The 14,771-nt window shown below is 51.3% G+C and overlaps 1 protein-coding gene across 2 annotated transcripts in view; it reads left to right on the top strand.

Moving 5' to 3' along the window:
* Positions 1-14,771, top strand: part of Itgb2 (integrin subunit beta 2) — a 31,846-nt gene continuing 17,075 nt past the window's right edge. Inside the window, exons 1-4 of one of the 2 annotated variants that reach the window (XM_021630932.2) lie at positions 1-154; positions 10,272-10,332; positions 10,654-10,742; positions 13,143-13,323. In XM_021630932.2, coding sequence (XP_021486607.1) covers positions 10,275-10,332; positions 10,654-10,742; positions 13,143-13,323 — 328 coding nt within the window. In that variant the 5' untranslated portion in view covers positions 1-154; positions 10,272-10,274. Of the gene's footprint in view, positions 155-520; positions 540-10,271; positions 10,333-10,653; positions 10,743-13,142; positions 13,324-14,771 lie in introns of those variants that run through there. The other variant, XM_060369298.1, reaches the window with a different exon arrangement.

Genomic DNA, 14,771 nt, shown 5'->3' with positions numbered 1-14,771 from the left:
TCCTCCTGGGTGCTGACTTAGAACAGGAAGCATCAGGCTGGGGCCTCAGCCGCTGTGCTCTGTAGACACAACCGCAGAGCCAGCTGGAAAGAAGCAAGCAAAGACAGCCAGTCACCCAGACTCACAGAGTGGAGGCTTCCTGGGACCGAGAGGGGTGAGTGCAGGGCTCCTGTGTTCAGGTAGCTCTTACAGAAAATGCTTTTCTTGTGGAATTTCCCTTCATGAGCCCAGCCCCAGAACGGGCCCTGGTAGCCTTTCCACATCCCTCACCCAGCCTATGTGGCAGGAAAAGGTCTTGAGACCTTTTATATGTGGCTTCTGGTTAGTCAGCCCCTCCTGACTGATGTCCGCTGAAGGCAGGCGTGGTGCCACCCTAGGGCAGAGGGTCCCAGGAGATCTGGGAACTTCTGTAACTGAATGTGGGTCATCAGGCAGAGGACTGTGTTGATCCGCCTCTCTGTGGTGGTGCCTGGACGAGTGGGGCTGAGGAAGAGCAGCTATGGCAGCTCAGTGGGAATGACCGGAACAAGCTGTGGAGGGTAAGAGGACATGTGCTGTCACCCACCTACCATGATTGGAAGTAGATAGCTGTGGTCATGAGGTGGGCATCAGGTCGAAGGCAGGGAGCAGGAGGAAGAGCTGCTGGGATGTCTGTTGCCACCATCTGCCTTATAATGGAGGGACTTGAGATCTTTGTGTTTTAGGAAGGGACTTCTCAGTCTACCCTGCAAGTCTTTGGGACCTGGGCTACAAACCACTCAGCCTAGCCCACAGCCTACCAACCAATGAGGAAGTCCCCTGCCCAACAATCCCACACACAGTGGTGGCCAGGCCTGGGGCCAGGAACCGCTGAGCCACATCCCAGACAGAGGCGAATGGAGGCACCCAGTCCTATGAGATTGGCCTCCTGGGGCTATAGCTGCTGAGGGGCTGGCTGATCCTGTGAGGTGATTTTCCTGAGGCCAGGCCTCAGGTGGCAGACACCCTTTCCATTTCCAGAGTGAGTGAGCAGACAAGTAATTGTTGATATCTGCCACATACATGAATTAGGCCCAGGGACCTCTGCCAAAGCAGGAGTGAAATGAACAAGGTCTCTCCTAGATGGCTTTGGAGAGGCCCAAGTTGCCTATCTCTACCTTTCTCCAATAGTTCTGTTTTTCTGTTGACCTATGTGGACACAGTCTTGCCAAAGGCATGCGTTGTGCTGGGGCAAATTATAGTCGACTGTAGGGGTGGAGGAACCATACAATCTTCCTTTGCAGGAAGTTCTTCACAGGGGCTCTCTTCAATACAGGGCCTGAGAGGAATTGTTCTGCTCCCTGAGCAGAAAGGGTGTGAGCTGGGTAGGCCGCTGGACTCTGAAATGAGAGGGTGGGCTGGCCAGCTCCACTAACTCCAAGTGTGTTTAGTCAACAATGATTCAAAACTCACTCCCTGGTTCCCACCAACTCTGGCTTTGTCACTCAGGCACAGGTGGCCCTCTGCAGATGGTAGGGTTGTAGAGAGGGGTGAACGGGGCGTGGTCACTGCATAGGACCCTGGTGGGATGGCTCTGTGGGGAGGAGCAGGTCCTGAATCAGCCCCTCCATTCACATCCCTGCCCTTTGGGGCCTGTCTGAAGCTGTTTCAGCTGAGGTTCCCAAATGCACCCAGTCACCCAGAGCTTACAGTTCAAGCCTCTGAATAAAACAAAATAAAACAGCTCAGGGTGCCCTCTGCCCGGATACAGGGAGACCTTGGGAGATGTTCAGGAGATCATCGGGCAGCCAACCCAGTGCTGGCTGTGTCTAGTTTCCGTTGTCTTTTGCATAAACGGGACCTCAAATGGGAGTACTAGATCCCTCCCAGGCCCCACATGGCTGAGTGAATCCCAGGCCCCGTGGAGCGGGTCTCTGTGATACTCCTACAGTGAGGGGTACAGCCAGGCTGAGACAGGTAGCCCAGGTGTGCCGAGTGGCTGGAGCCCGGTGGCTGCTGACTCCTGCACTCTCCGTGAAGCCCCTATTTCTGCTGCCTGGGGTCCAGGCCTTCCCTCTGTATGTGGATATTGCACATAGTTGGTGTGACAGGATTTGTTTAAAGCCTTGGGCGAGCAGCAAGTGAAGGCCAAGGTCACTCTGAGCTCCAAGCAGGCAAAGTCTTCTAGTCCTTTTTCAGGGAAGAGCAGGCTGGTGGCACAGTCAGGGTCCTCGTCATAAAGCTGGGGTCAGGTCCCCCTGTCATCATCCAACAAGTGATTTCTGGGTAAAGAGTTGGCCCATACGGGTTGATGTGCAGAGCTCAGATCAGGCCCTGGATCATGCTGGGTATGTGCCCTCCTTGGGAAACAGAGCATCTGGGCTACTCACCCTCCTGGCATCAAGGCAGCCAACACTGGAATAAGGAGCTTACGGGCCTTCTCCTGCTGGGTTTCCCCTGGATCCCAGTGAACACTGACCTACCCGTGCAGCCAGTCCAGAGATGGTCTGTGTGGGATCTAAGAATGTTGGAATCCACTACTGCTTGGCGCTGCTGGGGAAGATAAAGGCACTGAAGTGCCTTGGCTGCTTCAGGAATAGGCCAAGCAGGAAGCCATAGATCAGCCTCACAGTGCTATTTTACAGCATCACCCCAGCAGCTCCCTGAAAGCTGGGCCTTAATTCAGGGTCTAGAGTACTCAGGGTTCTCCACAGAAATGATAGGATGAGACCTGCTGCCCCATGGAGGAAAATCCACTTTGTTGAGTCTGTTGACATAGAGGTTAATCTTGGAAAATTCCTGACTAGGAACACCCAGCCCTGCAATAAAACCAATGCATGCCTGTAGCTCAGCCACACAGAGTCACCTGTGCAGCATCTTCTGCCTCTAGTAAGAAGGGAGGAGATGGAGTGGCTTGTGCAGCTGGGCCTACATCCAGGAGCATCAGCCCTGGAAGGGAGCTGATGTGTACCTCACTTGTAGCTATGCCTGGCTATGTGGCCTATGTGATATTCTGAGCCTCTAGGAGCAAACCCACAGACTGGGGCCAGGCATCAGCTATCAGAGACACGGCTAACCCACCTGCCAGTAGGGATACTGTGAGCGATATAGTATCTATCACTGTTTCTAGAGGACATCTGTCCACTTCCAGGAGCTGTCCTTGACCCCAGTGGGCCTTCCACAGCACTGTACCTACCAGTGATTCATTGCAGCAGGTAATGGCCTGTAGGCAAAAGATGTGAACATGGGCATGCCAGGCCTCTGGGATGCTCAGATCTTGCCAATGAGAAATGCAGGGCTTTTGAGGCCCCAATGCTGCTGCTTTTGGGAGCTTCTAAAGACAGAGGCCTCTTGTCTAAGCAGTAGGCAGGGATTTCCCTGAGCTCCAGGGCCTAAGGATACTCAAGGTCAGCCACAGGAGAAGCCAGCAACTGTACCCTATGGTACCGTTTGGGGTGAGGGGAACTCTGGAACTTTTAGAAACAAGGTGGAGGTTGTGGGGGCAGGGTGGGTGCTGCAGGGTACAGAAAAATAAGGTCCAAGAATCTTTAAGAGTAGCCATGTTGGGGCTGGAGAGGTGGTTAAGAACACTGAGGTTAACACAGAGGTTAAGAACACTGGCTGCTCTTCCAGAGGTCCTGAGTTCAATGCCCAGCAACCACATGGTGGCTCACAACCATCTATGATGAGATCTGGTGCCCTCTTCTGGCATGCAGGCACACATGCAGGCAGAACATTCTAGACATAATAAAAAGAGCAGCCATGTCTGTAGTAGCCAGAAGAGACCAGCAAGCACTTGCTGGGTGAATGACTGAATAACGAGAGAGTTAAGCAGCCAGCAAGTGAAGGCCTGGTGAACAGGTTCCCATACCAGGGTGAGGTCATGTTCGCTCTTCCCACTGTCATGATGGAACTCTCCTAAGGAATGTTGGAAGTGGAGACAGAAACACTAATAACTTTTGGGACCTTGAGAAGTAATTTCTTTCCTTTTTAAAAATTATTTATTTATTATGCATCCAGTGTTCTGCCTGCCAGAAGAGGGCACCAGATTTTATTCTAGATGGTTGTGGGCCACCATGTGATTGCTGGGAATTGAACTCAGTGGAAGAGCAGCCAGTGCTCTTAACCTCTGAGCCATCTCTCCAGCCCTCTTCCTTTGTTTTAATTAAAAAAAAGATTTATTATGTATACAATGTTCTGCTTGTATGTACCTCTGAGCCATCTCTCCAGCCCCGAGCAGTAAGCTCCCATAGCGTGTTTACTAGAGCTTTTAAGAAGGCTCTCTGCACAAGTACTATATCAAGCTGGAAAATACAGACAGAGTATGGAGGAGACTGAAGATACTGGCGATGATGCTAATCACGAGATCGGGAGCATTTTGAGCCACGGCTTTTCCTTGTCCCCATCCGTTCACTCTCACTATGAGAATGAGTCCCTCCAGCAGCTGTCCACACCATGCTGCCGCTGGGTCACATACCACAGGTGGGCATCACGATGTTAAAATGGCAGAGCCATCTTCCATTTGAGAGCTACTCCAGAAATGCCAGCGTTTTGATGGGTATTCCATGTCCTTTAGCATCTGTGTCCTGCCTGTTGGATGACCTGTTGGAAGTGCATGCTGCTCCGAAACGCTCACTTTTTATCATTAACTTCTCAGATGCTGTGACAGAGGAAACTTACCGTTTGTTGTTTGTACTAGAATGAATGGTTTCCTCTATATAATTTATTATGCATGAAATTTGTTATTTTAATAGTTATTTTAATCTCTGGGTTGTTTTCCTCTATTTTGGGGTTGGTTTTTTTTTTGTTTGTTTGTTTGTTTTCATTTTTTGAGACAAGGTTTCTGTATTTTAGCCTTGGCTATCCTAGAACTCTCTCAGTAGACCAGGCTGGCCTTGAACTCACAGAGATCTGCCAACCTCTGCCTCCCAAGTGCTGGGATTAAAGGCGTGTGCCACCATCATTCTCATTTCTTCACTCTAGGATACACACATTTCTTTTTTTTTCCCCATTGTATCTTTTGTGAGTTTTCCTGGAGAAAGGTTGTTTTCTTGTTTTTTTCTTTTTAAGATTCATTTATTTATTATGTATTTGGCGTTCTGCCTGCATGTGTGCCTGTAGCCCAGCAGAGGGCACCAGATCTCATTGTAGATAGTTATGAGCCACCATGTGGTTGCTGGGAATTGAACTCAGGACCTATGGAAAAATGGCCAGTGCTACTAACCGCTGAGCCATCTCTCCAGCCCTGGAGATAGGTTTTTAATATAGCCCAGGTTGGCTTGAAATTCACTCAAGAATGGCCTTGAACTTCTGATCCTCATGCCCCCATCTCTCCACCTCTCCTTTATTTTCTAAAACTGAGTTGAATACGTTCCTCTTGATTCTGTCACGTGTGTGTGTGTGTGTGTGTGTGTGTGTGTGTGTGTGTGTGTGTTCCTTTGGGCGTTTGAGCAGAGGTCAGAAGACCTCAGCTGTCATCCTACAACCCACCCCACCTCCTTTGAAACAGGGTTTCTCACCGGTCTGGAGCTCTCGGATCCCAAACGCAGTATTTTGGAACCCAGCTCCTCCATCTGTTCCTGTGGGCCATTTGTCCTAATTAACTTTGTCCGTTTTACTCAGCATTAAGTCAACTGAGGAACTTCCTAGACCAGACTGTCCTGTGGGTGTGTTTATGGGGAAATATCTTGATGATTAATCAGTGTAGGAGGGCCCATGCCACTGTGCTCAGCGCCATTCTCTGGACAGGTGGTCATGAGCTGTATAGAAAACTAGCCAAGCATAAGCCTGTGGGAGAGTGAGGGTTCCTCCATCTTTTCTACAAGCTCCTGCCCTCTCTTCCCTCAAAAATGACTGTAACCTGTAAGCTGAAATGAACCCTTTCCTCCCCTAACTTGCTTGTGGTCAAAGTATTTTTATCACAGCAACAAAAAGGAATTAGGGCATCCCTCATTCCTGTGTCTGCACAGAGCTCTGAATCCTAGATCCAGGGTTCTGAAGCCAGCTGCTCGCTCTGTTTCTGTTGGCCCCTATTCCTTAGCCCAGAGCTCCTTGATCTTGGAACAATGTTCCAGCACCCTGGAGCCCATCTGCCCCTGGTTCTTTTGTGAATGTGTAAAGGCAGAAGTGACTCCATCTTGACACTGGGCTTTGGTGAAAAAGTTCAAGGCGGGGCTGTGATCACCTGAGATTACCACATCCTTTATCTTTGTTTTCCTGAGACAGGGATGGCCCTAAGACTCCATCTACTCTCCCTCCAAAGCACCCTGGGGCTCTGCCAGTCTTTGCCTGTTTTGCTCTCAGCCAGGAGTCCCATGTGCTGTGACTTGAGACAGGAAGCCACCCACCACCTGCCTCTTGTTAGACTCACCCCATTTCTGCTGGCTTTCTTACATTACCACCTCCCCCCTTTTGGGGGACAGGGTTTCATGCACCTCCAGTTGGCCTCGAATTCACTATGTAGCTGAGGGTGGCTTTGAACTCCTAGTCTTCGGGTCTTCACCTCCCAAGTGCTAGGATTACATTTGTGTTACCACACAGGCTGCCTAAATTGCCTTTTGTTTCTTGTTTCCCCTTTTGCCGTGTCACTTCTCATGGGGACATGTATAAAGTAGATACTTTTCCATCACAGGTGCTTTATTCATCACGAAGTGAGGTCTTTATTCACTCCTTCATTAGATGCCATAGTCCCCAAGGGAATCTTCAGGGAAGGAAAACCTAGGCCTCACAGGGTTAGGGGCCTACTGCTCTCACCACTTCCTGGGTTGCGACACAGCTCTTGTCTAGCAGAGGGTGTAGATCAAGGGTGGCTCTGATGCTGAGTTTTGATAGCTGCCAGGGATAGAATTGCTCAGGAGGCCTCTGCATAATGTTGCACTTCATGCTTTGGTGAGGGTACCTGCTCAAAGAACCGAGAAGCCCCAGTGAAGCCCAGGAGCTTGAGGAGACCTCAGCAGGACTGTTAGGTAACCATGAGGAGGTCTTCCACCTCTCAGACACCCTTACTCACCCTTGTCCTCCTGCCTAGACTGGTGACACAGTTGGGAATTGGGAGCTACAGTGACCAGAGGCCTCCTCATTTGCTGGCTTTCAGGTCTAGTGGAGGGACCAGCTACGTCCAGCTATAAAAGTATGACACACGGAAATGCAACATTCAGACGCAGGCTACACGTGAGACCTGGGCCAGCTGACCATTCTTCAGTGATAGGGTCCTAAGAGGGAGGGCTAGGAGGTGAGAAGATAAAGAAGACAGGAAATCTGGGGTCAAGAGGTCATACACAAGCTGATGACTTATGCCAAGCAAGTTTGTTACGAAGTACAGCAAGCTGGGGGCCTCGGGTGTGGCACACACCTTTAATCCCAGCACTCAGAAGGAAGAAAGAAGCAGGCAGAGCTCTGAGTTCGAGGCCAGCCTAGTCTACAGAGTGAGTTCCAGGACAGCCAGGCTACACAGAGAAACCCTGTCTCAAAAAAAAAAAAAAAAGGAAAAAAGAAGGAGGGGAAGGAGAAAGAGGAGGAGAAGAGGAGCATCTTATATACAGTTTTTAGAGAAGATGTGAGGCAGTTTCAAACATACTATCATATAATGAGATTGAGTCCTGAGAAGCTAATCAAGCAGTATCGCACAAGGGGAACATGGGATATCTCAAGGACATCAGAGACTGAGCACACAGGTAGCCTTGGGACTGGTAACCATAGCCCCTTAGGGTGGGAAGAGTTACTTGAGTTCTTGGATGAAGCCATAGCTCTCCAAGGCCCTGGCTTCAGGCCATTGCTAGCCTTGATAAGCATATTACAGGTTTTAGACAAGAAACTATGTTCTTTCTCCATATATCAGGGCCTCAGGGAAAGCCTAGATCGGCCTAGCCCTCAACACCTATGGGCTGCTCCTGTTATACAGAGGAAAAGGAGGCAGAAATAACTAGATAGTCTTTGCTCTTTCAGGCTTCTGTGATGCTGGTTTCACTCAAGGCCCCGGAACTAGCCACACAGAGGCAGGAGCTGGCTGCTGGGAAGGCGCTCAGTCCCAGGCTCTGCAACCTCCCGGGAGCTTGGCCTTCATCTATCTACCTGGCAAGCTCAAGCCACTGTCATTGTCTGGGGTCCTCTGTGGGGCATACAGAGCAGGTGGAGCTGGCTCCTCCCAACAGCCCTCAGTTCTGAGGGCTCTACACCCAGAACAAGTTGCAGGAGGTGGCTACCCTGGTGAAGGTTTCCTGTGGTCAAGGTCAGAGCAGTGTGGTCTGTGGGTTGGTCTTGGTGAACAATCCCCTCCCTGTGTGTGTGTGTGTGTGTGTGTGTGTGTGAGAGAGAGAGAGAGAGAGAGAGAGAGAGAGAGAGAGAGAGAGAGCATGCGTATATATAAGTATAACGTGACATCCAGATCTATACCCTGCTGCTGCTCAGAGCCTTCAGTTTCCCTGTTTTGGAAAACTGAGTTTGAATTCCGGTTATCATAACTGGGGGGGGGGGTATCTGTAGAGGCTGCTCCCCGAAGCACCATGCCCGTGCCCTGAAAGGACTATCCACACTCTCCACCCACAGCAGCCATGGCCTCAGAGAGAGGGCTGTCCTAAGGCTGACTGGATTTGCAGTGCCAGCTTGAAGATCTCTGAGACATGTGCCAATCCCCAGACCAGCCAAGAGAGTTATTGGTGGACATGTGTGTCACCATCATCAGTGAGGATGTAGGAGAAGTGGGACCAAATACACCTGCCTCAGCTTCAGCTGGGTGCCCTGGGACAGGGAGACACAGAAACAATCTCCCTACCTTGCTAAACTCAGGAACCCGGGGAGGAAGTCCTGCTTCTCCTTCAGTGGGGAGGAGCAGTCCTCATTTAACATCTCCCCTGGAGGTGAACTTTCTGTGGTCACAGACCACTTTTAGAAAGGTCGGAAGTAGGGCTACATGGGGCCTATATCCATAGGACCCCCAAGTGGGGTGGCCCTAGGTGGTGTCATACCTCCCAGAGAGCCTCAGTGTGGACGCTGGGCTTCAGGAAGCAAAGATAGATGTCAGGGACCACTGCTGGTCATGGCTTGAAAGGCATGTTGATTTTTGTCTCTGACAACAGGGACCCTGGAGCAGGTATCTCTTCCTGCCTGCCTGACACAAGTTCTCATGTCTTAGGAAGTCAGACCCGAGGGCCACCCCACCCAGAACATTCTAGGCCTCTCTCGGGCTGAGTCCTGGCCTCTCTAGCTACTTCCAGGATGAGAATCTATGAGAATCTGGGAGCCGCCTTACTTGCCAGTGTCCAGCTGTAGAGAAGTCACAAGCCAGGCCTCTCTGCATACCCAGCCCAGGCTAGCCCCCCATTATTTCAAGGCCATTGGTTCCACTGGCTGTAAGCAGGATAGAGTGCTGTGGTTCAGGGAACATGGCAGCAGGTGGCCTGCAGTAGGGTAGTTCAGGCTGTGGGTGAGCTCTGCAAAACATATTCTCCCCTTCTTGAGACAGTGACTTTAATAGGATCACCAGCTCTAGCTCCTCCAGGGAAAGACTAGAATCAAGGCTCCAAAATGTGTCTGAGACAACCAGAGACAGGCAGTAAGCCAGCTCAGTCCTGTCCCACAAATACTCCCAAGTTCATGGCTCTGCCTGGGCCCGGTTCTGCTATCTGGGCCAACCAGGCCTGTGGTCCAAGCTCACTATGGACTTGGGGTGCACAGGTGCCATAGTCCTGGGCCATGTGAGTCACTGCACTTGCAGAATGGAGATGGGCTTGCCTGTGTGGTATGCATATATTTTCCTCCCTCCTTCCCTCCTCCTCTGTATCTTTCTCCTTCCTTCCCTCCGTCCCTTCCCCCTTCCATCTTTCTTCCCTCTTCCTCCTTCTTTCTCTCCCTCCTTCACTCCTTCCTCCTCCTTCTCTCTCTCCCTCCCCTTCTCTTTCATTTCTTCCCTTTCTCCCTCCCTCCCCTCTCTTTTTCTCTCTTCCTCCTCCTCTCTCTACCTTCCTCCCTTTCTCTCTTCCTTTCTCATTCTCTCTTCCTTCCCCCTCTCTCCTTCCTTCTCTCTCTCTCTCTCCCTCCTCTTCCTCTTACTCTCTCCCTTTCTCCCTCCCCCCATGCTCTGTATGTATATGCGCGAGTGTGTGTGTATGCCTGTTCTTCTAGGTATCTGGCCACCCTAGCCAATATTCAGCTCCCACAGCCCTCCCTGTGGTGCCTAAGTGGCCTCTTCCTCATGGACTTTGATATCTGTGCCGGCCCTGTCTGGTTCTCATACCCGATGGCAGAAGGGCAGCAGGCCAACAAGAAAAAACTCCTCAGGGGATCAACCTGGAGTCACCTGGCCCTTCTCTCCACAGGACATGCTGGGCCCACACTCACTGCTGCTTGTTGTAGCTGGCCTGCTCTCTCTGGGAACTGGTGAGTTCTGTGGAGTTGTCCCTACACATGACATTCCCTTACAGCAGGCCCATCCCATGACCCCTTGGGTCTAAGTTCCCAGGTGGCTGAGGAAGGACCAGGCCCTGAGAGTAAGTCTCAGGCGTGAATGCATTTGTTCTTATGTAGCAGGAGATGGAGGGTGACTTTCTCTAGAGTTCTGCTTTGAATCCTGTTGGGGTGACTCAGAGCCCTTCGCCTGGACCTTCTTCCCCAGAGCCTCGTCTACCTTTGCCCCCGACTCACCCTTGAGGGCATCCAGGGTGGATGCAGGGCCCTCATCCAGCCTGTCTATCTCCCCAGCCATGTCCCAGGAGTGCACCAAGTACAGAGCCAGCAACTGCCGGGACTGTATCCAGTCGGGGCCTGGCTGCTCGTGGTGCCAGAAACTGGTAAGAGCTGCGGGGGTTGGGGGCGGGCGGGTGGTCACATCCCATCCACAGATAGGAAGCCAGTGATGAATGTACATGTTGGACTTCCTGTCTCATTTCTCTTCAGTCCACACGGGATAGTGCCACCCACACTGGGCAGCTCTTCCCACTTCAGTGAACCTAGCTGACGCAATTCCTCACCAGTGTGCCTGGAGGCCAGGTGATTTCAGACCCTGTCCGGTTGATAATCAGCACTGACCACCACCACCCATGCATGCTCATATTTGATCCTGTTTTCAAACCCAGAACATATCATATCAACCCAGTGGGCAAACCATAGGCAAGTCTTGCCAGATTTTCATGTTTTGTTTTGTTTTTTTCCCTCACTGTTGTAGTCTGAGGTCATGCAGGATATCACTTTAATCTCCTTATATTCAGAACATTCCCAGCTTTCCAAATTTTTCCGTCCTTGTCACTCAAAGTCCCTTGGCACCTCCAGCCCAGCACGTCCTCTGGTTCAATTCCATTGTTACGCTGGGGACCCTAGGCAATGGTTCTAGCCTCTGTGCACTGCATGAGGCACATGTGGTCCCTCCATGCCTGGTGCTAAGGATGCTTCAGAAGGTGGCATCTTCCAGATTTCTCCTCACTTCCTGTGTCCCCCCACAGTGAGTGACAGGCTCATCTGTGAGGTTCTTCAGAGCACTAGGATTCTTTCTCCACCAAACTGCATCTCTGACCTTGAAGTCTGTTCACTGGTGACTCAGGCAGGCTCCAGTACCACTGCAGTGGCAGCAAAATGGTTCTCTCTCTCTCTCTCTCTCTCTCTATCTCTCTCTCTCTCTTCTGGTCAATAGTTTATGACTCTTTTTTGGGGGGACAGGGGTTGAGATGGGGTATATCTTTGGCTTCCTAGACTCATTTTGTAAACCAGGCTGGCCTCGAACTCACAGAGATCCACCTGCCTCTGCCTCCCAAGTGCCGGTATTAAAGGTGTGTGCTACCACCACCCTGCTAGTGTATGACCATTATTTTTTTAATTTGATTTTCAACCTGTCCATGTCTGGTCACTGGGCCCCTCAAAGCTACTGTGGGTGTCACTCATAGGACTTTTGTTTTGTGCTGAGAACTTTCCTACTCTGAACTGACCAGCTGTGCTAACTTTACTCTGGCCTCTCCTCCCCTGACCCAAGATTTAGAGTTACAGAAGACCCCTAGGCCTTCCTGAGAAGTGGGCTCCCAGCATTCTGTGCCAAGTCTCCTCCTCTTCTCCATCCCACAGGCTTTTGGCTTCTGTCTCCAGGAACCACCCCCGCCATAGGAAAAACTCTAGAGCAAGAGGCCTGATGTTGTAACCTCTATCCTGTGGCTGAGGGCTGTGGTCCAAGCCCTGGATGAACCATTTCTCTCTTCCTCTTGAGCCATTTTTCTCATCTGAAAAAACCATTTGTTCTATAGGATTACATATTAACTTCTCTCTAGTCTCGCTGATGGCTTCTGTTTCTTTTTTCCTTTTTTTTTTTTTTTTTTGTTTGTTTGTTTTTTGTTTTTCGAGACAGGGTTTCTCTGTGTAGCCTTGGCTGTCCTGGACTTGCTTTGTAGACCAGGCTGGCCTCCAACTCACAGAGATCTGCCTGCCTCTGCCTCTCTGAGTGCTGGGGTTACAGGCATCGCCACCGTACCAGCAGCTTGTGTTTCTTGAGAATTTAAGATATGGCTCTGAAAGCCAACACAGAGTGGAGGCACTGGAGGAGTGGCATCTACTGCATCTCTGGGTGGTTGTTCTTCTAAGAGAGCAAACAGGCAGTGCCAGTGCTTTTCAGCACTTTGCAGTTGAGCCAGACCTGCTCTGGATGAAACAGGCCTCCGGTTCAGGACCAGATACTTCCACGTCAGACCCAGGGGCCTTTCGGAAGGGAGACAGTGGTCAAGATGAAGGTGTCCTGGGCTCTCCCCTCCTCTCATCAACTATTTTCCCTACCAACTGAGAGAGACTTGACCCCAAGCTCTGCTCTGGGTCTCAGCAAGGGCTGTCCAATTGGCTCAAGGAGCTCACCCCTGTCCTTTTGGGAGGTGGGAGCTCCCTGGGACAAAGGGTCCTGTTGCAGAAAGGTGCTAGCGGGTTTTGGCCAACACTTGAGCTCGTGGCTGCTGATCAGCTTTTTGGCTGGAGGTTGATGGAGTCAGTGCCCGAAAAGAGAAAGGTCTATTGTCTATGTTTCTAGTGACCTAGCGCTCTCAGGGAGACCCTAGAGCTGTCAGGGGGACTGAGGCTGTCTGGGAGTCTGGTCTTTCCTAGGTGATTGCGGCATTCCACAGAAATAGCTAACTGAAGTTTCCAGGGCAAGTACGGAGGAACCAGGGCAGGGTTCTGCTGTTGCAGCACTATGCCCTCTGCCTGACCCAAGACCCCTCCTCTAGAACTTTACTGGGCCAGGGGAGCCTGACTCCCTGCGCTGCGACACACGGGCACAGCTGCTGGCGAAGGGTTGTCCAGCCGATGACATAATGGATCCCAGGAGCCATGCTGAATCACAGGATGACCGACGCGGGGGACAGAAGCAGCTATCTCCACAAAAAGTGACGCTTTACTTGCGACCAGGTAGGTTTGGGATCTGGTTGGGATGGGCCAGGTGAACGGTATATCTGGAAGCTCAGCCTGCACCTGCCTGCCTGGGCTGATCGATGTCTCTGGGTTGGATGGTGAGCTGAGCTGGCTGATGAACATCACTGAGAAGTTCTCATCTCCCCACTGGAGCTCTGGGACTAGTGAAAGGCTCAGCCAGTGAAAGTGCTTGCCACCAAGCTGGAGACCTGAGTTCAATCCCCCAGGACCCAAAGATTGAAGAGAGGAAATTAACTCTTGCAAGTAGTTATCTGACCTCCGTGTGGTGTTTGCACAAGCTACCCCCTTCCCACAAACAAACAACTGTAATTTTCACAAAGCTGCTTCAAAGTCTGAGCTGTGTCCTGGGTGCACTGGTCTCTGCTCTCTCTGTCTTTCTGTCTCGCTCTCTCGCTCTCTTGCTCTCTCTCTCTCCCTTCCTCCCTTTGGTTTTTTTTTTGAGACAGGATTTCTCTGTGCAGCCCTGGCTGTCCTGGAGCTCACTCTGTAGACCAGGCTGGCCTCGAACTCAGAGCTCTCTGCTTGCTTCTGTCTCCCAAGCGCTGGGACTAAAGGCAGGTACCACCACTGACCGGCTTGGACCCTCTCTTAGCACTGTGCTCTGTGCCTTGTTTAAAAGGGGAAAGACAAGCCATTTAGAAGTCACCATTGAGTTCTACTCTCAGAGGACTCAGGCAGTCCTGGCAAAGTAAGAGCGCTGGCAAGCACCCGAGGAAGTGCATATCGGTGTGTCTGTACCAGGCTTGGCCCAGACATGCTCTACTGGGTCAGATGCAGTGAAGTAAGCCTGGGTGGGACACCTGCAGTGGGCAGGCTCATTGTAGCTGTAGCCACAGTGACAAGGGGCACCAGCAGATGACCCTGCAAGGAGCTGGGTGTGAAGGACGGGGCGGGGCTCTCTATGGAGGGGCACAGAACAAGAGAGTGGAAGATCATAGTTTCATTTCTGTGGCTGTGATAAAACACCCAGATGAAAAGCAACTCTGAGGCAGTTCATTTTAGCTCACAGTTTTAGGTCACAGTTTACCATTTCAGGGAAGTCAAGGCGGCAGGAACTTGTAGCAGCTGCTCATAGTCCAGACGCAAGCAAGAGCAGAGAGAAATGACTGCATGCTTACTTCCTCTACTCTTACCTGGACCACGACCCCCGAGCCAGGGAGGGAATTTTGCCACCCACTTTCGGGGGGGGGGTCTGGATCTTCTGACATAAATTACGGCGGTGCAGCATGGGCAGATATGTCCACAGGCCGACCTCATTAAGACAATCTCGAAGTGGGACTCTTCCCAGGTGATGCTGGTTTATGCCCAAGCTGACTAGCACAAGGACCTAGTCAGTATCTAAGGGGCAGGTTGTCAGGGACAGCGAGGGGCAGAAGAAAGCACAAGAAAGGATGGGGAGGGGGGGGTCTGGGAGGTTGTCTTAG

This window comes from Meriones unguiculatus, chromosome 16 (assembly GCF_030254825.1).
Source record: "Meriones unguiculatus strain TT.TT164.6M chromosome 16, Bangor_MerUng_6.1, whole genome shotgun sequence".
Taxonomy (NCBI): Eukaryota; Metazoa; Chordata; class Mammalia; order Rodentia; family Muridae; genus Meriones; species Meriones unguiculatus.
The sequence above is the reverse complement of the archived record's forward strand: the minus strand, read 5'-3'. Positions and strand labels throughout refer to the sequence as shown.